The sequence below is a fragment of the Tachysurus fulvidraco genome, chromosome 3 (assembly GCF_022655615.1).
Source record: "Tachysurus fulvidraco isolate hzauxx_2018 chromosome 3, HZAU_PFXX_2.0, whole genome shotgun sequence".
Classification (NCBI taxonomy): Eukaryota; Metazoa; Chordata; class Actinopteri; order Siluriformes; family Bagridae; genus Tachysurus; species Tachysurus fulvidraco.
The window spans coordinates 23,523,492-23,546,743 of NC_062520.1; the positions used below are offsets into that span (position 1 = coordinate 23,523,492).

The 23,252-nt window shown below is 37.4% G+C and overlaps 1 protein-coding gene across 3 annotated transcripts; it reads left to right on the forward strand.

Annotated features, from left to right (window-relative positions):
* Positions 1–250: 250 nt before the first annotated feature.
* On the forward strand, positions 251–21,337 carry lpcat3 (lysophosphatidylcholine acyltransferase 3). 3 transcript variants are annotated; one of them, XM_027147752.2, is made up of 14 exons: positions 251–400; positions 1,742–1,906; positions 5,019–5,126; positions 8,215–8,321; positions 11,304–11,397; positions 11,557–11,594; positions 12,262–12,440; positions 12,556–12,664; positions 12,806–12,892; positions 14,089–14,255; positions 14,393–14,540; positions 14,951–15,106; positions 16,583–16,712; positions 20,179–21,337. In XM_027147752.2, exons 2-13 carry the CDS (start codon positions 1,822–1,824, stop codon positions 16,700–16,702), a joined length of 1,398 nt encoding a protein of 465 aa, XP_027003553.1. In that variant the 5' UTR covers positions 251–400; positions 1,742–1,821; the 3' UTR covers positions 16,703–16,712; positions 20,179–21,337. The 3 variants fall into 3 exon arrangements, with proteins under 3 accessions (XP_027003553.1, XP_047667422.1, XP_047667423.1); XM_047811466.1 differs by lacking the exon at positions 1,742–1,906 and having other exon boundaries at positions 295–400; XM_047811467.1 differs by lacking the exons at positions 251–400; positions 1,742–1,906; positions 5,019–5,126 and adding an exon at positions 5,790–6,262.
* The last annotated feature ends 1,915 nt before the right edge of the window (positions 21,338–23,252 follow it).

The following is a 23,252-nucleotide window of genomic DNA, read 5'->3' on the forward strand; positions in this document are numbered from 1 at the left end:
TAGTATAGTTATTTATATCTGTCTTGTCTTGTATAGTGTTATTTATGTCTGTATAGTCTTGTATAGTATAGTGTTATTTAAGTCTATTGTCTTGTCTTGTATAGTATAGTGTTATTTATGTCTGTATTGTCTTGTCTTGTATAGTATAGTGTTATTTATGCCTTTATTGTCTTGCCTTGTATAATATAGTGTTATTTATGTCTGTATTGTCTTGTCTTGTATAGTATAGTGTTATTTATGCCTTTATTGTCTTGCCTTGTATAATATAGTGTTATTCATGTCTGTATTATCTTGTCACTTCCGCCCACATTAAACATGGCGGCTTCCTTGCTGGAGAACCTGGCGGAATATTTAGGCTCACCCGAATCGGCAATTCGACTCATTCTTTCTATTTTAATAGGTAAGTACAGTTGAACTTCTTCACGTATGAAACTGTATACATGTTCCGTTTTCTGAAAACGAGCTGACCGCAGCTGTGTTCAGTGTAACTTAGTGAGCTGAGTTAAACCCTGTGTCAGGTCAGAGAGCTGCTTCTGCTGTGAGTAGTGTTAGTAGTGTTCAGTACAGCAGGTCAGAATGAAACGCAGTGCTGCAGTACGTGGAGGTCCACAAGGGCTCAGTGTCTCCCAGCAAACCCAGTCACTTACTCAGGTCCTGCAAGCACGAGTCTGACACTTTCACATTGAAAGGCTTCCTAACACTATTTCACTTTCTCACAAACTTTATTTAGATGAATGACTTGAAAAGTAAAGTAAAAACAACAACAACACACACACACATATATATATATATACACAGACTCGTTTAGTTCTGTGCTTTATGTAGCATTTATGTAGCACTAGGATCTTTAATTCCACTGTTTCCTGCACCTTCTGTATCTGCTGCTTGGAAATAATATGTAATCTGAATAAAATAAATTAAACTCGTGGAGGGAAAAAATCTCCGGGGCATAAAAATATACAAAAATAATCATTTCAATAATGAGCCAATAGGGGAGAGTTTAATAGGGGGATGTGGGGTGTAGTAGCCTAGTAGTGAATGTGTTGGACTACTCTGTTTACCAAAACACAAGACACAGGAACAGTTTCTTTCCCCAGACCACCCTGATTAACAACTCACCATAATTATATTCCCTGCTTCATATCTATAAATACTGCATTATCAGAACTGTCAGTCATCACATCATCAGTATATGTTACACACACTACTGTTTTGTATAGTGTCTGTATTGTCTTGTGTTGTATAGTATAGTGTTATTTATGTCTGTATTGTCTTGTCTTGTATAGTATAGTGTTATTTACGGCTGTACATACTTGGCCTGATAATAAACCTGATTCTGATTCCGATTCAGATCAGAAGGTCATTATTTCGAATCCCAGGCCTTTCACTTAACCCTCAATTGCCCAGTTGTATAAACAGAAATAAAACTGTAAGTCACTCTGAATATTGTGTCTGCTAAATGCCAGAAATGTGAATAACAGAATATGGATCGTATTCATAAATGTTTCCTGTGAGATTGGTGTAATTTAAGTTCGCATTCTGAAGTAATCTCTGGCTGTAAAAAGTTCTTCATTCTTTTCATTTAAACTGACGTTTGCCAGCTGGTGGTGTTGTGGAGAGGCGGAGACAACAGAAATACCATAACAGGAGACGTGTGTGTGTGTGTGTGTGTGTGTGTGTGTGTGTGTGTGTGTGTGTGTGTGTGTGTGTGTGTGTGTGTGTGTGTGTGTGTGTGTGACAGTGAGAGAGCTCGGAGATCTACCGTGCTGCCGCACATAATCACGGAAACTCCCGGCAGCGCCACTTCCGCCCACATTAAACATGGCGGCTTCCTTGCTGGAGAACCTGGCGGAATATTTAGGCTCACCCGAATCGGCAGTTCGACTCATTCTTTCTATTTTAATAGGTAAGTACAGTTGAACTTCTTCACGTATGAAACTGTATACATGTTCCGTTTTCTGAAAACGAGCTGACCGCAGCTGTGTTCAGTGTAACTTAGTGAGCTGAGTTAAACCCTGTGTCAGGTCAGAGAGCTGCTTCTGCTGTGAGTAGTGTTAGTAGTGTTCAGTACAGCAGGTCAGAATGAAACGCAGTGCTGCTGTACGTGGAGGTCCACAAGGGCTCAGTGTCTCCCAGCAAACCCAGTCACTTACTCAGGTCCTGCAAGCACGAGTCTGACACTTTCACATTGAATGGCTTCCTAACACTATTTCACTTTCTCACAAACTTTATTTAGATGAATGACTTGAAAAGTAAAGTTGTATCTCTGCTGATTTTGAATCAAACTTTGGACAGAGAGATTGAGTGACAGAAGATGAGTAAAGGTGTAGACTTTGGTCTGACACATGGCCATGCTGATGAATGAGATCAAAATATCACACCATGTGCTGTCATTAAGAGAACTAAGGGCATTTGCACTGTATGACCCATGTTGAAAAAAGACCAAATAAGAGATGATCAAATATATTTACACTATTCTAAACCTTATTTTTTTCTGTTACACTCTAAACAGGTTTATTTGTGTGTTTCATAAGTTGATGAAAATCGGTGTTAAAGCCCAGCTATTAAATGTGTGTGTGTGTGTGTGTGTGTGTGTGTGTGTGTGTGTGTGTGTATAATATATCATTTGTACTATAACAGTTTGATAAGACAAAAGACAACAAAAATCATTTGCCTTTTCTAGCTACAGCAAATGTTCTTCACACAAGGTCACCTGTTGACTCATAAATCTGTATAGAGACACGTTGTCAAACAGATGACGTGTTCGGCATTTATGACGTCAATATTTTTGGTATGCTTCATTGTTGATTAGTTTGTTTTGGATTGTAAGCTGTGTGGAATTCACAGAGCATGAATCTGGGGCAGAACCAGAGCCGTGACACCGGCATGGCCACTGGGGTGTCCTTGCAGTTATAATGAAATGAAACCTCTACTTCCCTACTGACATTCTGTTATGCTGTCTTTTCGACATGCATCACATACAGTAGTTCAATTTCACATCATGTCACTTTGGTAACTTCTCTGACTACATCAAGTGATCATGAGGACACTTTTTCACTAACATTCCTATGATTTCAGTTTTATGGTTACACCAGAAGTGAAAAGAAGGCATGTTATTACACACCCAAGGCTTTTATTGCCCCTTGCTAATTTCAGTATATTTGGTAGCAATATTTTCAGAACCAGTTAGAATATTTTTAAGTGCACTAAGGGTATAATTTATAAATAGGCTCAGTACACCCTCAAGTGACTCCTAAATCAGGCAAAATTCCATATCAGGATAATTAGCTGTTTATAGTCGTATTCAGACAAGATCAATTTTACATGAAGAGGTGAGGTAAAGTCTCTCTGAAATGTAGTCTTTTGGTCACGTGAGTAATTTTTGCACAATGGCTATCACGTCTGAAAAGCTTACACTGTCGCTACCTAGTGAAAAGATGGTAGAAATCACTTCAGGTAAAATAAATCCCATCCAATTGATTGAGTTGGTAAAGTTTTCATTATATCTAGTGCTATAGAGACACACCCTGAAACACTCTAAGTACTATTGTATGAAATGCAGAGCACATTTAAAAGCACTTGTCTAAAAAGCAGTACATCTGGTTTGCAGGAAAGTTGTGAAGCGTTTGTTGTTTAGCTAGAACCTGATTATCAGAACTAATATTACCAGTGAAACTGCATGCTGCAGCAACAAATCCGAACAGGACGTCAAATAGCCTCGCTGTCGGGATAAATTTGAATAACAATTTATGCAAAAGGTTTTTGCTTGAGGATGTGCTGAAATGTGTAACCTGTTGTGAAATAGGCAGCAAGGTTTATTGCATGGTCTTATCTGTCAATCAGCCTGAGTGGGAGGTGCTGTCAGATATTATCACCTGTTTATGGCGAGTTGCTTGATTTGTAGCATGTACCCTCAGGCTTTACCCAAGAACTCATGAAAGTTAGCTTCAGAGTTTCAGTACAAAGTCCAAGAAGGTAAAAAGCTTGCCTAGACACAGAGAGTAGTCTTATTTGCCTAAAGAACCCCACACCAATAATATATTAAGTCACTTAACTTGGCTAGATCTATTTTGGAAATGGAAAGAAAGGGTCTTTCCAACAAAACCGTTAATTATTCAGATCCCGTTGGAATTCGGCCCTTATTTTTGAGTTTGGGTTTCATTTGAAGTTTTTGTTTCTTTTCTAGAAGGTGCATGATTTTTTAAGCCGTTTGTTTCCTTTTGCTTTAGCTGCAGTTATGTTCAAACCTAAAAGCAAACAAGATGCATTTAATTAAAAAGTGTGTTCCAGCTCAGTAAATCTTACTTGATTATGTAATACATTTTTAATTAGTTTTATAACCTCCATAGTTCTAATTACATTAAATTGCTGTCTGGAAAACTTAATAGGCTTCACTTTTTCCCCTTAGAAGTTTTTGTTGTGTAATTTTTAGCTGTAGCCCATTTGAGAAAAACTGATTTTAGATGCATGATTGGCTTTCTAAGAAGTACAGATCATCCTCTAATGTGTGCTGAGTTGGACTGTAGATAAATTATGATGTAAACATAAATATTGTTTTTTTTTTTTATTGTTCGACTTGCTCCAATTTGCTTTTGTCAACTTGCTCTTTAATAATAAATGCTGCACAATTCAACACAAAAGGAAAAATTAATTTGTTAAATCACTTACATTTCTGTTCAGATCTAGTACTGTAAGTTACACCCGTTTGGCTAGTGTGGACTGCTGTAGTGTTTATTTAAGCTAATAACATGTTAATAACAATCTGTGTAATAAAAATTACAGTCAAGACTCATGTATGAACATCTATTGTGCCTGTAATTTCTCTCAACAGTTCTGAAAATCTAGAGCAAAGCCTGCCTCAGATATTCTTGCAACTAGGTTTATGTTTTTTTTTCTACTTATATTGTATCTTATGTTGGAATAAATGTTTCTCTCTCTCTCTCTCTCTCTCTCTCTCTCTCTCTCTCTCTCTCTCTCTCTCTCTCTCTCTCTCTCTCTCTATCTCTCTCTCTCCACAGGTTATCCTTTTGCGCTGGTGTACCGGCAGTTTCTCTTTCATCAGTCTCCATCCGTCATTCATCTATTTCACGTTTTCTCGGGCCTGTCCTTGGCCGTGTTCAACTTTGGTGAGACAAAGGAAAAAAATGAGGGAGTGATTAGGAAACAGGCAGGAGATTTAGAATGGGGATGGATGCTATGAATTAGCTGTGCTGTATGGCCAAATGTATGTGGACACCTGACCATACATGCGTGATCTCACACATACACACACACACACACACACACACACACACACACACATACACACACACAGACATACACACATATGTTAGTCATCAGTTGTATAGACTGTCTTTGTATGCTGTAGAATTACACTTTCCCTTTACTGGAACTACGAGGTTCAAACCTGTTCCAGCATGAAGACATGAAGGTTACAGTGGAAAACCAGAGCGTTCTGCAAAGAGCATTATCCTCATTCCCACTGAACACCTTTGGGTTGAACTGGAATGCTTACTGCAACGTAAGACATAGTGGCAAGCCTTGCAAGAAGAGCAGAGTTTATTCTAACATCAAATATGTGACTAATTCTTTAATTTGATTTTTAACAAGCACATATAAATTTGACTGGTCTGTTGTCCACAAATATTTGGTCATCGGTTAAAACATGTTTTTACTTTAATCTCAGTTTGGTATATTTCCCAGTCTGCCAACGCAGTGAGTCTGTTTCCCCTTTTGTAAAAGGACAGAAACTAAGGAATGAATGTCGTAATGATTTCCTCTTTATGCAGTAAAGCCACAAGCAAGAAGGATGCTGGAAAGGCAATTGCCAAAGCTAGGTCTCAAAGCTCAAAGTTCATGCACATTTCAAAGGTAACAAGACGTAGTGTGCCAAGTAGTGTCAGGGGAAGAGGCAGCGTAGATAACCTGCAGTATAAAAGGTTGGCCCAACTATTTAGGACATTGCATAATATTTAAATTTTGGCACTTGTCCCTGTGTTTTTTTGTGACATGACCTACAACACAATAATATGTTGTTTTTTCTTTCTGTGCAAAATGTGTTTGACGTGGGACAATGGCATCCTACAAAATTACTGGCACCTGATGGTAAATAGTGTACTATCCAAGAACATAGTCCAAGTGCACAGTGTGTGATTTGAGACATGACTTAAGACTGACTACTGCTCCAGTGAAAAGTTGTTATTATTCACTAACCTGTGCTTATTTGTATTTTTTTTTTATGCTGCCCTGGCCTTAACAGCAGGTCTGTCTATTCACTGTCTGATTATTTGTCTGAATGTTGTTTGTCAGTGTCTTCAATCCTTTTGCTCCCTACCGTGTCTGACTGCGCTTTCATTCAGACATTTTAGCAGTTATAAAACCAACCAAAAGTGGACAAAAGATATTAAACGAGTTTGTGTTTCTATGAAAAAGACTGTAAGAGTGCACGGAAAGAAAAGAGCATCAGCGGCGTAAAAGATGAATTTGATGTTTGTTTGTTTATTTTTTTCATTAACTATTATATTCAGGTCAGAGTCTCAGTGAATGAAGTTGATTTGTTTGTACAAGCAGCTTATAAGTGTCCTCTGCCATCACGTCTATCCGTCTATCCATCTGCCTGTCTGTCTCTCTCTCTAGATTGTTAGATATAGTGCAGAAACAAACGACTTCCATCCCCAACACCATCATATAGAATTCCTTCATTCCATAGAAATCATTCATTTCTTTGCAATATTTTTCTTGGGCTGTTCCATTCAGCTTTTTAAAAAATTTGCATTTACAAAATAAATTTAACAGCCTTCATTTATCACGTATACAAGCAAAATGACAGTATTTTTTTTTCACATCATTGCATCTTAGCAATCTGGGGTCAGAGCACAGGCTCAGTGATGATGCAACACCCCTGAGGCAGAGAGGGATAAGAGTCTTGCTCACAGGCTGAACAATGACAATTTGATGGTGCTGGGGTTTAAACCCCAGACCTTCTGATTAGACTTAACCACTGAGCCACCACTTCCCTGGCTATGGATAGCTGAGTGATTAGAGTACATGGCAACAGATCATTCTAAGACCTTTTGGATCTGGATGGAAAACCTTGTTTCGTGTGTGTGTGTGTGTGTGTGTGTGTGTATAAATGCCCCTTCCTTATTTTTTTGCACGTTTGTCACACTTTAATGTTTCAGATCATCAAACCAATTTAAATACTAGTCAAAATGAACACAAGTAAACACAACATGCAGTTTTTAAATGAAGGTTTTTATTATTAATGGATTATTAAAAGATCCTCAAAAGCTACACATCATGCCGAGATCTAAAGAAATTTGGGAACAAATGAGAACGAAAGAATTTGAGATCTATCAGTCTGGAAAAGGTTATAAAGCCATTTCTAAAGCTTTGGGACTCCAGCGAACCAAAGTAAGAGCCATTATCCACAAATGGAGAAAACATGGAACAGTGGTGAACCTTCCCAAGAGGGGGTGGCCGGCCGACCATAATTACCAAGAGCGCAGCGATGACACATCCAAGATGCCACAAGAGACCCCACAACAACATCTAAAGAAATGCAGGCCTCACTTGCCTCAGTTAAGGTCAGCGTTCATGACTCCACCAGAAGAAAGAGACTGAGCAAAAATGAGTTCCAAGACGAACCACTGCTGAGCAAAAAGAACATAAAGCACGTCTCAGATTTGCCAGAAAACATCTTGACTTTTGGGAAAACACTCCGTGGACTGATGAGACAAAAGTTGAACTTTCTGGAAGGTTTGTGTCCCATTATATTTGGCGTAAAGGTAACATCACATTTTAGAAAAAGAACATCAAACCAAATGTAAAAAATTCCTCCTCATTGCTGCTAAGGGTGGCCCAAGTAGTTATCAGGTTTAGGGGGCAAGCACCTTTTCACACAGGGCCATGTAGGTTTGGATTTTGTTTTCCCTTAATAATAAAAACCTTCATTTAAAAACTGCATGTTGTGTTTACTTGTGTTATCTTTGACTAATATTTAAATTTGTTTGATGATCTGAAACATTAAATTGTGAAAAACATGCGGGAAAAAAAAAATCAGGAAAGGGCAAACACTTTTTCACACCACTGTATATGTGCGTGTGTGTGCGTGTTTACTTGCTTGTGAGAGTGAGTCTGTACACAGAGGGTTAAATGTAGCTGCCCTTTCACACCTGATTGCTCCAACACACCTTTTCTCTGTATTACTTTCAGGGTCTCAGGTGTATCACTCTGCATTATGCATAATCATCCAGTTCATGCTGCTGAGACTTATGGGAAGAACCATCACTGGTGTCCTGAGCAGCTTTATATTCCAAATGGTGAGAGACTTTTTACACCACCATGGTTTCTATTTTGTGACAGCTGTTCAACATTTTTCTTCTGAATGCGTCTTAGGACTCATTATAGCAATGGTCACATGTTGCTAAAGATATCTCTAGAAATCGCTTCCAGCTCTAATACAAAATGGATAACCTTTTATTTATATAGACCTTTTAACAATGGACGATGTCACGAATCAGCATTGACATATATAAATATCACATTATTATCCCTAATGTGCAAGCTAGTTTCCCTTTAAGAGGAACCAGACTCAAAATGGAAGCCAGACAGTGTAATTATAAATAATTTCTGCATACTGTATGATCAGACAGATGCTAATTGTGTGTATAAACATCAGGCTCATTCCTTTAACTTAGTCTGTTATGATGAATTATCTGTTCAGTGGTGAATCCAATGGTGTTCACATCATTAGAGTATGATTTGTAATTAAGATTAACATGTTAGGATAATTAAAAAAAAATGCTCCCCTGGCTGTGAACCATTCATTAGGAATTAAAGTAGATGTTGGTCTCTGGATCTGATTATTTCTGGTAGGAGTTCTCATCACAGGGAAACCACAACCTGCTGCTGAGGAAGGTCATCTAGAAACCCCTAGATGGTCATCTATGAACAGTTGATGACTTTAACAAGATAGCTTTAACAGGATGTCTGTTTTTCCTGGGTATATCATTGCATTTTTGACCATATACTACACAGTTAAAGAAGCTAAAATATTTATACTCCCACTCTCTGGTGTCACCCAGGTGAGGATGGGTTCCCTTTATATTCTGGTTCCTATCAAGGTTTCTTCCTCATTCAGTCCCAGTGTTTTTTCCACACCTCCAAAATATCTGGCTTGCTTAGAGATAAACCGCTAAAAACGTATATCCAGATTTTATATATTTCTGTAAATCTGTTTTTTGATGATGTCCATCGTTAAAAACACAAATATATTGAATTTAATTGATTTAAGATACAGACAACACATCCTATTAGCCAAAGATGTAATGTGTAGCGATGGTCTTTTATATCTGCATAGAACATGGATACCTCGCGTTTTGCATTTTACATTTGCGTTTATTTATTAGACTGTTATGCAAAGCAGCTCATGAATGAAACAAGGCTGTTCATGCACAGAGGTGCTAAAAGAGTAGACAGTGACATCAGTTATACTACACTGACCGATAACAAGTGACAGTTGGAGGAAGAAAAACCCTGAGACACAGGCAGCACCAAAACTAATCACAGAATTAAGATTAAACGAGAAAAATATAGATAGAATTATAAAAGGAAAAAAAATACTTGTGTGTTTAATTTCCCTTCAGGTTACAGAATTATGCATCTAAGCAGTTATGATAATCACATTCAATTATCCCCAGACATGAATTTCAGGGTAAAATATTGTGGCGTCTACAAATTGTCAGCCTTAAAAGAGCTCATTGTCAGAGCGAATATCACACAAAAAGTGTTGGAAACTGTATCTCTTAAACAGTTCTCCAAAAAGCGCTCAAGGCCGTGGATCATTTTGAAGGCTAAAGTCAAAACCTGTCACTATATGATCTTAATTCTGAGTACGCTGATAGTAAGGCAGGACACGCTATATGTAACTCAATAAATGTAACACAATACAACATTTTTGTGTTTATTTTCGGCTCATCCCATCCTTATAGCCTGGTTAAGGGGTCAAAGAGAGGCATAATTCAATATATTAGTTTTTAGTAGTAGTTGATTATATAAAATGTGAGAGAGATTATATTCAGTATTTATGAAACTACTTAGTTAAAGGAATATTTAATTATAATAATTTCCTTTATTAGTTAAAGGAAACAGTTGTGACTTTTAGAGTCTAGTGCTTCCTGCGAGGTGAAATTGTTGCAGTGAAAACATCCTCCATCACTTCTGTTCATGTTCTACGCGGCTCATGAGTTAGCGGTCTGCAGAATGGGCAGAGTTGATGAGCCTTGCTATGGTTGCAGTTAATTTAATTGAAATATAAACAAAAGAAACTAGTGACATCTAGCAAGATTCTTGCTCTGTTCTAGCACAGTGGTGGTGGAATGAAGTTCCCCTAGATGTCACTGGCTGTCTTCTTCCTGAAACACTTAATCTAGCGCTTTTTCCCTGTTTGTTCTTTGTGTATATTTAAAAACATCATTGTCGATGTCATTGTGAATCTAAACAAATTTTTTCTTAAGGCACCTTTTGAAATTCTGCCTTTTTTTAATTTGTCTTGAAACATGTTTCAAAATAAGAGTGCATTTTCAACTTCATTCAATTTTAAAGTTACTTGTTCGTTCTCTCTCTCTCTCTCTCATTTGCTCTCTCTCTCTCACATTTGCGCTCTCTCTCTTTCTCTCTCTCTCTCTCACTTGTTCTCTCTCTCTCTCTCTCTCTCTCTCTCTCTCTCATTTGCTCTTTCTCTCACATTTGTGCTCTCTCTCTTTCTCTCTCTCTCTCACTTGTTTTCTCTCTCTCTCTCTCTCTCTCTCTCTCTCATTTGCGCTCTCTCACATTTGCGCTCTCTCTCTCTTGTTCTCTCTCTCTCTCTCTCTCTCTCTCATTTGCTCTCTCTCTCTCACATTTGCGCTCTCTCTCTTTCTCTCTCTCTCTCTCACTTGTTCTCTTTCTCTCTCTCTCTCACATTTGCACTCTCTCTCTCTCTCTCTCTCTCTCTCTCTCTCTCTCTCTCTCTCTCTCTCATTTGTGCTCTCTCTCTCATTTGCTCTCTCTCATTTGCCCCCTCTCTCTCTCACACACACACACATTTGCGCTCTCTCTCTCTCTCTCTCTTGCTCCCTCGCTCTCTCTCTCTCTCATTTGCCCTCTCTCTCTCTCTCGCTCCCTCGCTCTCTCTCTCTCTCTCTCTCTCACTCATTTGCTCTCTTTCTCTCTCATTTGCTCTCTCTCTCTTTCTCTCTCTTATTTTCTCTCTCTCTCTCACACACACTTGCTCGCTCTCTCTCTCTCTCTCTCTCTCTCAGGCATACCTCTTGATTGGTTATTACTACACAGCTACACAGGAGTATGATATCAAGTGGACCATGCCCCACTGTGTCCTCACCCTCAAGCTCATCGGTAAACTCAGTTCTTTTCAACTTATTGATATGTTTATTCAGAGTGTCAGCTTTAAATATTTTGGAATCATTTATCACGGAAAGCTAAACGTTTAACACCTTACCAAATACTAGGTTAACTGACAAAGGTGCTTTCCTTGCTTTCTTCTTCACACCATAGGTTTGTCATTTGATTACTATGATGGAGGAAAAGAACCAGTGAGTTGACTGAGTCATCCTGTATAGTTTAATGTTTCAACTGTTGTCTATCTTCATAACGGGATCTATGTTATTTGTGTAACTTCACTTTTTATTTGTGATATTCATGTGTGTTATTTTAGAATACTAAATATGGAAGGTGTTTCTGTTCCTTCTAACTTAACCTACTTATAAGCTTAGGTAGACTTGTTAATCATGTATTTATATACTATGGATTACCATTTGCCTTTGTAATTTAGTATTTTTAATATTTTAGCATGTTTCGCTAGACACTGACCTAAAACACAGTGTAAATTTCTATGTACTATAAAATAAACAAAAAGTTAGAACCCAGCTTTATATAAACTGGTGTGCAAAAGTGTTTGAGTCTAGAAATAGGTTTTGTAATCTTATATTTAAATTAAAGTAATTGTTGAATAATAGTAATCCTAAAATTTTAAATTTAATGTCAGAAATTCTAGGTAATTAAAAAAATTTTTTAGAATGATGATAATAAAATTTGAAATTTGAAAAAGGACATCTTAAAAAAGCACTTAAGTGACCATTGTAATATTAGTGAAATATCTTTCTTGTTGTTTGATAAATACCACATTTTACTTTTATTGATATGCAGGTAACTTTTTATGAAGTTCTGTTTATGTCTCCTCTTTCCTGCCCTGTGCATTAGTCTCAGTTGAGCGCAGAGCAGAAGACCGCTGCTCTTCCAGCTACTCCGTCTCTGTTGGAGGTTTGTGGATTCTCGTACTTCTACGGTGGCTTCTTGGTAGGACCTCAGTTTACACTGCGCAACTACTTGCGCCTGGTTTCCAGAGAAATGTCTGACTGTCCAGGGCAGGTGCCAAACAGGTTAGCTCTCTGTCCATGGCTCAGTTATAATACAATAATGAAATGAATCTTATGAACTGCAGTACTGAAAGATTATTATTCTCTCTCTCTCTCTCTATCTCTCTCTCTCTCATAGTACGTTCCCTGCATTAAAGCGCTTTTGTTTGGGTTCATTCTGCCTGCTTATCTTTATGATATTTCAGCCGTATTACCCAGACAGCTATTTCCTTACAGATGAATATGAGGTCAGTGTTAATAACGGTCAAATTATTTGCAATATTTGTTACATGTCTTTATACTCATATGAGCACTTGATTTTTTTTCATCTTGTTCTATAATAATAACTGTTTAATATATCTGTAACTGTTATTTACTCTGTTGTCCAGGCTCAGCCATTTTGGTACAGATGTGTGTATATCCTGCTGTGGGCTAAAGTAAACCTGTACAAATATGTGACCTGCTGGCTGATAACTGTAAGTTTGTAATGTGCACATACAAATACTGGCTTTTTGTGTTTAGTATTTCAATAAAAGCTATTTTTAGAAGGAAGACGTTTTTGGACTGGTAGCCAGATTTGCCATAATATTCACCACAAATAAAATTCTTGACTTATGTAAAAGTTTAGTCCTTTATGTAAAGAAATATTCTAGTAAAGTGGTTTCACTTTAAACTCTTTGTGGTAAATTAATTCCCCTTCCACCAAGCAATAAGGGAAATTGTGAAAACATTAGCTAAGGCTAAATAAAAGCAGCTTTATACTTCTTAAATGTTAGCTGGCATGCTAATAACTAATAATTCAGCAGTATATTCAGTATATTCTAATATATAATACAGTATATTATTGCTAAAAGCTTGCTGTCACACACTCCCATAGGTAAATATGTAGTAACTGACAACAACAACACTGCATACAAAATGTACGGCATTTTTGCACTAGCTCTAAACCCTCTCCCTCATCCTACTGTTATTGTCTAGTTTAATCATTGTCCCTTTTGCTTTTCTTTCACGCCAGGGCATTTGTGTTCATTTTTCAGTCACTCTTGCTCTTTGTTTAATCACTCCTTCTAAGAAAGTTATTAGCATTTTATGCTAGCTCTTTTACTGGAGCTTCAAGTTTATGTTAGCACCTAGCTTACAAAACTTCTAGACCTCTGTATGACTATCTTTATTCATATTTTAGAGTGTTGTAGTGAATATTTCAGTCCTAGAAGTTAATATTGAATATATACAAGTGCTCTTGTCAGCCATATAGCACTGTAATTATATCAGAGCTAGCATACCAAATAGCTTCCAATAGCTACATGTCTTAACTGTGCTAAGAATGGATTCTGTAGTTAAAAAAAAAAGTTTCTTGAGAACTGTGTTTTTCTTTACAAGTGTGATATCTTTAGATTTGCATGTGATAATGTGGCCTGTAATGCAGTGGCAGGAAATCCATAAAAACACAAATCAGATTGTCATCTAGGCTTATTAAAAAAAATCTAAGTCTAATCTATTAGTCTGCACATTTTAATGCATGACTGTCTTTGAACGTTTAAGAAAGTAGACTTTATAAATTGCAGGTACCACCTAGGGTTATTATGTAGTAAAAACAGCTGGTTGTTAAGTTTTGCATTCCACTGGAACTGGTTTAACTGTGCTTTCTTGCCTTTGTACTTGCTCAATACAGGAGGGCGTGTGTATCCTCACTGGGCTCGGCTACAACGGTCACGGTGAGGATGGACAGGCCAAGTGGGATGCCTGTGCTAATATGAGAGTGTGGATATACGAGACCACGCCGCTTTTCACAGGGACCATCAACTCCTTTAACATTAACACTAACGCCTGGGTGGCCAGGTATACACCGACTTTTTCTAACGAAATGAGAGACTGTAATAATCGTATAAAATACTAGTGTGAAGTTTTGTGATATTTTGTCTCTTTACTGCTGTCCTCTCATCTCTGTGTCTCCATGTTATTAAAATTCTGTACAGGCACATTTTTAAGAGGCTAAAGTTTTTGGGTAATAAGATGGCATCACAGATGGCCACACTGTTTTTCCTGGCGATCTGGCATGGCTTGCACTCCGGTTACTTGCTCTGTTTCTCCTTGGAGTTCATAATTGTCAACGTAGAGAAGCAGGTAACCCAGCTGATTTTAATAAAAAAACAAAAAAAAAGTGTCTATAAAAACCCACTGCTGCAGTTACAAATCAGATATTGAGTTATACAAATAGTTATAAAAACGTATATTAAGAGCTTACCTTGGTTCAACATTAAATATTAAAAGCACTTCATGAATTTTGTGTAAGAGGGAGGTTCATTTTGTTTAAGATCAGCTGAATAGGGTTGATGAGTCTGTTTATTTAGGCACTGAATAAGCATTGGTTTAAATGTTACAATTATATGTAATTTTTAGGTGTCTGAAAGTCTGTACACTTCTTTTTCTTCTGAGTTAATTGAATATTGTGGTTCATGCCGACATGCACACTGATTAGGAACTCTCTACTATAGGGTGTGTGTTAACATTGTTTCATGATTGTGTTCCCTCAGGCTCAGGCGATCATAAAGGACAGCCCCAAGTTGATGGCCGTTGCAAACAGCCCCCTGTATCCCCTTATATACATAGTTCAGCAGTTTATCCATTGGCTCTTCATGGGCTACCCGTTAGTAGCATTCTGCCTCTTCACTTACGACAAGTGGCTGAAGGTGGGTGAAGACCTGAAGCAGTGCCTGTGTTTGAACCCTAATGATGTCAAAGACATCCATGATTTAGAATATAGAGAGCTAAATTGTCTGTGGTGTTTGTGGTCATTTACTTATTTACAGTTGGGGTCATAAGTTTGCATAAGCCTTCCAGATTTTGGAAATAGTTAACAATTAAAAAAGTAAAGGGACCATAAAAATTGCATTTTGTTTTTTTTATTTAGTTCTGCCCTGAATAAGCTATTTTACATATGTATATACATATAACAGATGTTTACATACTGTGTATAGTCCACAAGACGTAAGGGAAAGTGAATTAACACAAATGAACCAGTTCAAAAGTTTACACATGCCTATCGGAGGATCGCAGACTGTATTTATGTTTAAATATTAAGAGCCAAGTGAACAGGATGATCAGTGTAAATTGTTATTATTTTGTTTAAAGCTCATATTTTTCATTTAGTACTGCCTACATAAGATGTATGTTTCCCAGAAGAAAAATGAAGAAAAACTACAATTTACACCGACTGCCCTGTTCAAAAGTTTACACCCCCTGGTTCTTAGTGCATCATGTTGCATTCTTGAGAATCAATGAATATTTGCACCTTCTGTATTAGTTCTATATAGCAGTCCTTAGTGTGAAAAGTCTCATCATATGGCCTCTGCTTGTCAGGGGACGAAATATGCAGGAAAAACAAATAATATGATTTTATGATACATTTTATAATAGATAAAACCAAATATGCTAGAAACCAAAGAATGTGCAGGAGCTGAAGCATTTTTCTAAAGAACAGTGGGCAGTTCAACTGCTCAGGACAAACTCAGGACTCGTAAATAATAATCACAAAACATTGAAAGTTCATTCGGGTAACAGCAGTCAGTGTTAAGAATGAAGCATATGTGAAACCTTAGAGCTGGCTCCTTTGTGTAAATGCAGTTATTATTGCGTCTTGTGGACTATAGGTAAACATCTGTTATGAGAAATTGCTTATTAAGGGCAGAGCTAAATAAATAATTGGAAATCAATATGATCTTTTTTTTTCTCTGTCCCTCTCTCAATTAATCTCTCTTAATGATCAAACTTTACAGATTCAGCAAGGTGTATGCAAACTCGCGTGTACACATCCATCCTCCACAATCACACATTTAGAATTAGCATCACTGTAGTTCCTATATAATTTACATACTAGGTATATAGTATCACTAAAGTGAGTCACTAAATATCCCAGAGTTTTAAAAGGTTTACATACAATCCTTAACTTACTTATATAAGTTAATTACTCTCTACAGTATTACCAAAATATTGCATAATAGTTACTCTGTACATTAGGTGTTTTTTGTTCTCTGTCTCAAATCAGGTAAAGTACTGTGTTGCTCATATACTGTATACCACTTGCTGTTTGCTTTTTTTTTTTGCATTGTCTTTTGATTTACTAATATTTATTTTTTTTTATTATATTTATCGATTTTCTTTTCCAGGTTTATTCATCTGTGTATTTTTGTGGTCACCTCTTTTTCATCATTGCCTTCCTTATCCTACCGTTCCTTCGTATGGCATTGGTGCCTGTGAAAGCGAAGAGCGACAGAAAAGAGGACTAGAAAGAAATAGGTAAAGTTTAGATATTTATTTTCTTTCCCTTATGTGCATATATAGTGTACCCATCTTGTGTGCATGATATCTCAAGAACCAGCATTTGAACGTTTGTGGAATTATCAGTGTAAGCAGCTGATGATGTTACGTTTTACAATTGATCCAAACAGTGTCAAAGTCACAGGATTAGGATTAGAGTCAAATCTCTCAAATAGATTTTTTTCTTTAATAGCTTCCTTCCTGTGTAAAGTATATTTAAAGGTTATTTGAGCCATGCACAGATAAAAAGAAGGACTAGACTCAGTGGTGTTAGTGGAGGAGGCATCCCTGTCAACATTATCAGTATCGAGTTCCACTTTAATAAATGAACAAAATCTGGCAGACGCCATTGGCTGCTTATTATTTGTTTGACAGCGCAGAAACAAGTTACAATGAGTTCTCTTCGAATCCTATACACACATTTCATGCCTAAACACTGCTCTAAACTGTTAATATTTATTTTATATTATTATAATAATATTTAGACATTATCGTGTAGTTTCTCCAAGCTTCTAAAATGAGCTTGTATTATAGATATTATCAGAAATAAGAATCGTTCTATGTAGATTTTGGCTACTTTATTTTCACTGCTGCACACCACACCACCTCACCTGGCATCAATCCCTTGTGGCTGAATGATCAAGGATCCCTGCAGCTACTCTCCAAAACCTAGTGGAAAGCCTCATTAGAAGAGTGGAGCTTACAATAACAACAGAGGGATCAACTCAATATTAAAGACTATATGGTTAGGGAACGGCATCCACAATACTCCAGCGTCCCCATTTTTTGCCATATAAGTGTAGCTAGGTCCGCCAGGACCAAATGCTTTATACTGTAGCTTTAGCCACCTCTAACTTCAAAAGTGCATCACAGAACCATTTTCAACACAAAATCCCTTACTCCTAGATAGGAAGCTTTCTGTTTCCCCACAGTCCTTTGGAGGACAATTCACCTCTCTATAGTTATCTCACAATACGTTTCCAAGGTCAAGGCTGGCCAATACTCTTATGTGTCAATACTCCCTAACTGTGACAGGAAAAAGTCACCGCACTGTACATTCATCCAGTAATGTACACATTTCAAATAGTGTGTATCCCACGGTTTTCTTAAACAGTTGAACAAACTTCAGAGTGCTCTGTTGAGTGCTCCATTGTGCCAAGGTACCTCGGTATTGTAGGGCGTATTTTAAATTAAAATAATGATTTTGAGAATAAAAAGCAAACCTTGCAATGTAAGAAAAAAGGTTAGCGCCGTGGGTGTATGTTCAAAAAGAAAACTGCAGCTTGTCATCTCATGTCAGCCTGAGGACGGTGGAAGATTTGGTGACATTATAGTATTATACTATTCTTGTATAATGTTACACAAAAGGAGAAAACGCATTCTAATAGCAGGGTGCTGTTAGCAGAGATGGAGATGTTTAAAGTGTGTAGTGAACTGCTTTTCTTTTTTTTTACCCTGCCACATGTCACCTTTTCATACTGACAGCTTAATAGTAGTACTTTATTCTTCAAATCCTAACATAGTGGCCCTGAAACCCAGTTATACGGAAAGGCTTTCGTAGGTTATGCAAAGAGGGGTAAATGGAGATGCAGGTAGAGGGGTATGGAAGAGAAAGTTTGATGAAGTTCTACAAGAAATGTTTGTGTGCCTTTATGGTAACCTCAAATCTGACATCAAAGGAGCACATAAGATGTAATCAAATGATTGTAGGGACAGGATGATGATGATGATGATGATGATGCATCAATCTCCATCCATTTTTTGTACCACATATACAACACCTGCTGACAGGGAGACTGGATTCTACCACACACACACACACACTACACACAATTTATAGTAACCAATCACCCTACAACACGTGTCTTTGGCCTGGGGGATGAAAACAGAGTACCCAGAAGAAACCCTGAACAATTAGGAGAACATGGATGCTCCACATATACAGGGCGAAGACAGAAATCAAACCCCAAGAGTTATGAGGCAAACATGCTACCCATTAAATCACTGCGCTTCGTAATTATAATTATAACTTATTATTATAATTCTTCTTTTCTCATCAAAGTAATGAGGACGCCAATTTAACAAAGTAAGAGTTGTTTAATTGTTTCACTCAATTTGCCTTTCACTTAGATTAGAGACATGCCCAGACTGAACATCATACAGACACATCCAAAATGAAACAGAAGAACACTGACATCCATCATAGATTTTCCTACGCTCGATTAACAACCAAAGAAGAATCCATGATACATGGTGCTTCAATAATAAACATGAGAATTGTAAAAGTGTACATCTGTCAGCAATGCTAAGTGTTGCTATGGCAGCAATGCAGTGAGGAAGCTTAAGGAAAAACAGCTCATCTATACTTTTGCAACCTTGAAACCACATGAAATGAATGCCATGATTTTGGTAGATTATTACATCATCGGTCAATTGGAATACCTCAGACCAGCCTCAAAAACACTTTGTTGTACAGCTGATGGATGGAAACAGCTTAACTAAATCAGCTGCATGTTTTATCTCATAAACCATTCACTGTGAAGCTTCTCATCCCTTTTTTTTGTACCATATACTCCTGGTTCAGTACACAGACCGTACAATACAGTACACAAGAGTGTTCACAGAGCATCACTGACCAGTACACAGTTCTGTAGTGAGTAAAGTGAATGTGAAAATGCTGCAGATGTAGACATCAGGGACAGTTAGCAGCAGATTGTAGCATTATTAAAATTCATGTGCAATAGGAGTTTGTACAGTTGAGCTCAAGCATGTGTGTTCATGTCAGTCCAGTCTCTGGGAGTCAAAGAGTCCGAAGGATTGAGGGAAGAAAGGTGTGGTTTCTTCTGTTTTTGAGGCCCCGAATGCTTCAGTACCTTTTCCCAGCCAGCAGGAGGATGAAGAGTTTATGTGAGGGGTGTGTAAGGTCATCCACAATGCTGATGGCTTTGGAGATGCATCGTGTGCTGTAAATGTCTGTGATGGAGGAAAGACGGATAATTCATGTGGAGCAAAGTGCAATATGCACAGCTTTGGCTCATGAGGTATCTTTTGAAAAATAATTTGACTTATCTCCTCTTTTTTTTACTCAGAAACAGCTGCCTCCTATACAATCCCACGTACAGTGGGGTAAAGTTCCTCTCTCTTTACATTTACAACATATCTGGATAAAGGAAGCAATATTAACAGAGTGCTTACTGTCTGAGATTGTGTTTTTTTTTAACAAGCTGTCTGTTCGTCTTTATTTTACATCAACTGTAGGTCGGACCTCCATGAAATGGTTCTGCTTGTTTTATATATACGTCATATATGTTATATATAAGGGGCTGAACCAAACTGTTATTCCTGAAATTCAAATGCTTTGTTTTTCTAGCTGTTTTTCAGTCAAGAGTTTTCCACCGTGCTCTAAACTCATCTTTTCTTCTTTCTTTATTTTTTTTCCCTGCAGGTTTCTGTGTCTGGTCCTCTGACAACAACCTGAAGGGAACTGTGACTGACTGGAAACTTTTTTAAGGCCTTTAACTATATATTATAAATATATACACACATGCATAAATCTGTACAAACATTTGTTTCCTTATGGTTTTTTTTTTTTTTTTTTTTGCTTTTTTGGGCTGATGAAGAAGAAGAATCATTATTTCAGATCAAGAGAAAGAGAGATAGAGTATGCTCTCTGAGTGGTACAATATATATATATTTATATATTGATTAAATGTGAAAGAATTTTAGTTTTTCAGGAGACTTTTTTTGTTAAGAGAGAGAAATGTGGGGGCTAATTAATATCCATACCCATTCGTACAGGATTTTCAGCCACAGTATTGCACTCCTAAGCTCTCTAATTTGGGGAATCTTGGTAGCACCTGCTGATGACGCCATTTCCAGCAAAACCAAACAACCCAGTCTGAGAGCTGGCCTGAAGGCTGCCTACATTTCAACTTTGTTTGGGTGTTTTTGGTGTTTATTTCCTTTTTTCACTCGTTTTCGTAAATCTGCAGCCACTGGTCAGATTTACACAAAACACTGTAATATATAAAACACAGAATGTGCAGTGAAACTTGGATATACCTTGGCGTGTAAATGAGTATTATTGTTTCATTTCTAATTTAACAGATTTTTCACAATATTTTTAGCAATTTTAGAATGGGTTGACGATTTTGTAATTTTGTAGCTTTTTCAACAAAAATAAGTCCACAATAACGAATGTGAAGACTTTTGTCAACTTTTTCACTCCCACATACTAGTCCGTCCCGGTCTCTGCGTTAACTGGAGCACGAGCAAAAAAATAAAAATACAAATTTAAACACATACTTTAAAATAATTCAAACTTGCCAAAATGATCATTTTTGTATTACTTAAAATCTTAATCACCTTGCGCCATGTTGACTAAACTAAAGTGAGGAAAGTTTTTCCTGACTCAAAGTGAAAAAGCAGTGACTCGCTGTAGTTTTGGGGGATTTTAATATTTATACTTGTTCAACATTTCACTGATGTTGTTCGGTTAACTAATTTTGCCTTACTGTTACCAAATGTATGGGGAAAAAAATTATTTTAAATGAGCCATTTCTTTTGCAATGGTCATTAAAATGCTGGATTTGATGAAAATCAGATATCTGTGGTATGTGTTGTTTTTTTCCATTAACATTGTAGATGATATTTATAGTCAAAAAGAAAGTACACCCTCTGCCTGGTCCTCACCAACTACTATATACAAACTAATAACCTGAGGTAACAAGCAAAAACACATGAGTACAACATATAACAGTATATAACGTTCACATACATAATTATTACCTTTTAAGCAACTATAAATTGAAGTAAACAGGATTTTGTCAGTCTCATGTAGTTTGCATAAGTTCATTGATGTTTGAGAGTGACTGTTAAAACAAAGCTCACTTAAGATCCTTCCACAGCATCTCAGAGTCTTGGGGTTTGAACATTGTCTTGGCTATTCCAATATCTTGACAATTTATATGGGTTTTTATTGATGCGCTGAATTTGGTTCTGTACATTTATGGTTAAATTGTCATTTGGCAGACATCTTTATCCAAAACGACTTGCATGTATCTCATATATACGGCTTAGAAATTGAGGGATAAGAGCCTTGCTCAGGGGCCCAGCAGTGGCAGCTGGGTGGATCTGGGACTCAAACTCAACACTTCTGATCAGTCATCTAATACCTTAACTTCAGACCTACCGGTTTTATACATGATGCCGTGGTTTGGTTCAGATAAAATTTACCAATCTAAATCATGCTGCCATATTCTTGTTGAAGAGTAGGGACCACTATCCATCCTTCCACAAAAGCCATACTTGTTTGGTCTTTTTCTGATTGTGTTGTCAGGAACATAAATATTTAATATGTTTATAGAGGCCTGTGGGTCACATGATGAAGCTCTTGGGCTTTTCTTTACATCTCTGAACATTAAATGTTCTGACCTTAAACTGATGGTATTGTTGGGATTCTCACTCCTAGGAACAGTGGCGGTTTGAAAGCTCTACAATTGTAAACAGTTCTTTTCACTGTAGTATAGTGAATTGGAGTTGGCCTTATAACTCTTGCCAGATAGATGACCTGCTTCTCTTCTCTTAGGACGATCATGGGTGATGAAGACACTGAGTGCTCCAGAACATCTGCTACCAAAATGTTTTTTTTAAGACAGGTAGCCACACTTATTGATGTTCAACTAATCTTCATTAGTAGCCTTTATTAATAATACCTAGCTGCTAAATTCTCTCTTAACAATTAAGGCAATAGGAAGGGTGTACTTATTTTTCTCACCTGGTGTATGAACTTTGTTTTATTGCTAGGGGAAAAATCACTGCAATCTGAAATCTGATTCAGTTGTTGTTGTCACCTATAAGGCTATTTGTTTGTTCATACAGGTTTGTAAGGACCACACAGTCGTTACTGAGACCTTATTAAATACAAACATACAACTGAAGGAAGGCGTCCATTTTCTCATGACTGGAATTATTTTGTAGCTTGCTGTAGAACACCCAGCGGTCAAGACAAACCAATAAAACATGCACATTTACAAGGGCTATTAATTAGCTGAATTGAATTTAATTCAAATCAATGCCACAATTATTAATTGAGATTTTAGACTGAAGTCCTCCTGTTATCTTCGTCCGCAACAACACAGTACCGTAAAAAATAAATAACGCACATCTGCTGTACTGACTATTAAGTGCGTTAGTGTGCTGTTTGGAACACAGCCGATGACGTCATTTTGCAGTCTGGCCTAATGGGGTCGGGAGACGAAAAGGGGGCGGGATTAGAGAGCATCCTCAGCTGTCAATCAAGGCTCTGAAAAGGAAGTGGGAATTGGGATGCGTGATAAGGATTAGGGTTTGTTTTTTTTATGTATGAGGTGAAATCATCAGGGGGAGACAGAAGAAGCGTGCTTGTGTGAGAGAGAGAGAGAGAGAGAGAGAGAGAGAGAGAGAGAGAGAGGATGGGGAGCGAGACAGAGGGGGAGAGAGAGAGAGGGAGGGAGAGAGAGAAAGAGAGAGAGAAAGAGA

Bases quoted from the DNA above. Each gene is read 5' to 3' on its own strand.
- lpcat3 (XM_027147752.2), top strand. From the start codon at position 1,822: ATGGCGGCTTCCTTGCTGGAGAACCTGGCGGAATATTTAGGCTCACCC. The intron at 11,595-12,261 runs GTGAGTTGACTG...CCTGTGCATTAG, and splicing joins ATGATGGAGGAAAAGAACCA to TCTCAGTTGAGCGCAGAGCA. The intron at 12,441-12,555 runs GTTAGCTCTCTG...TCTCTCTCATAG, and splicing joins CCAGGGCAGGTGCCAAACAG to TACGTTCCCTGCATTAAAGC.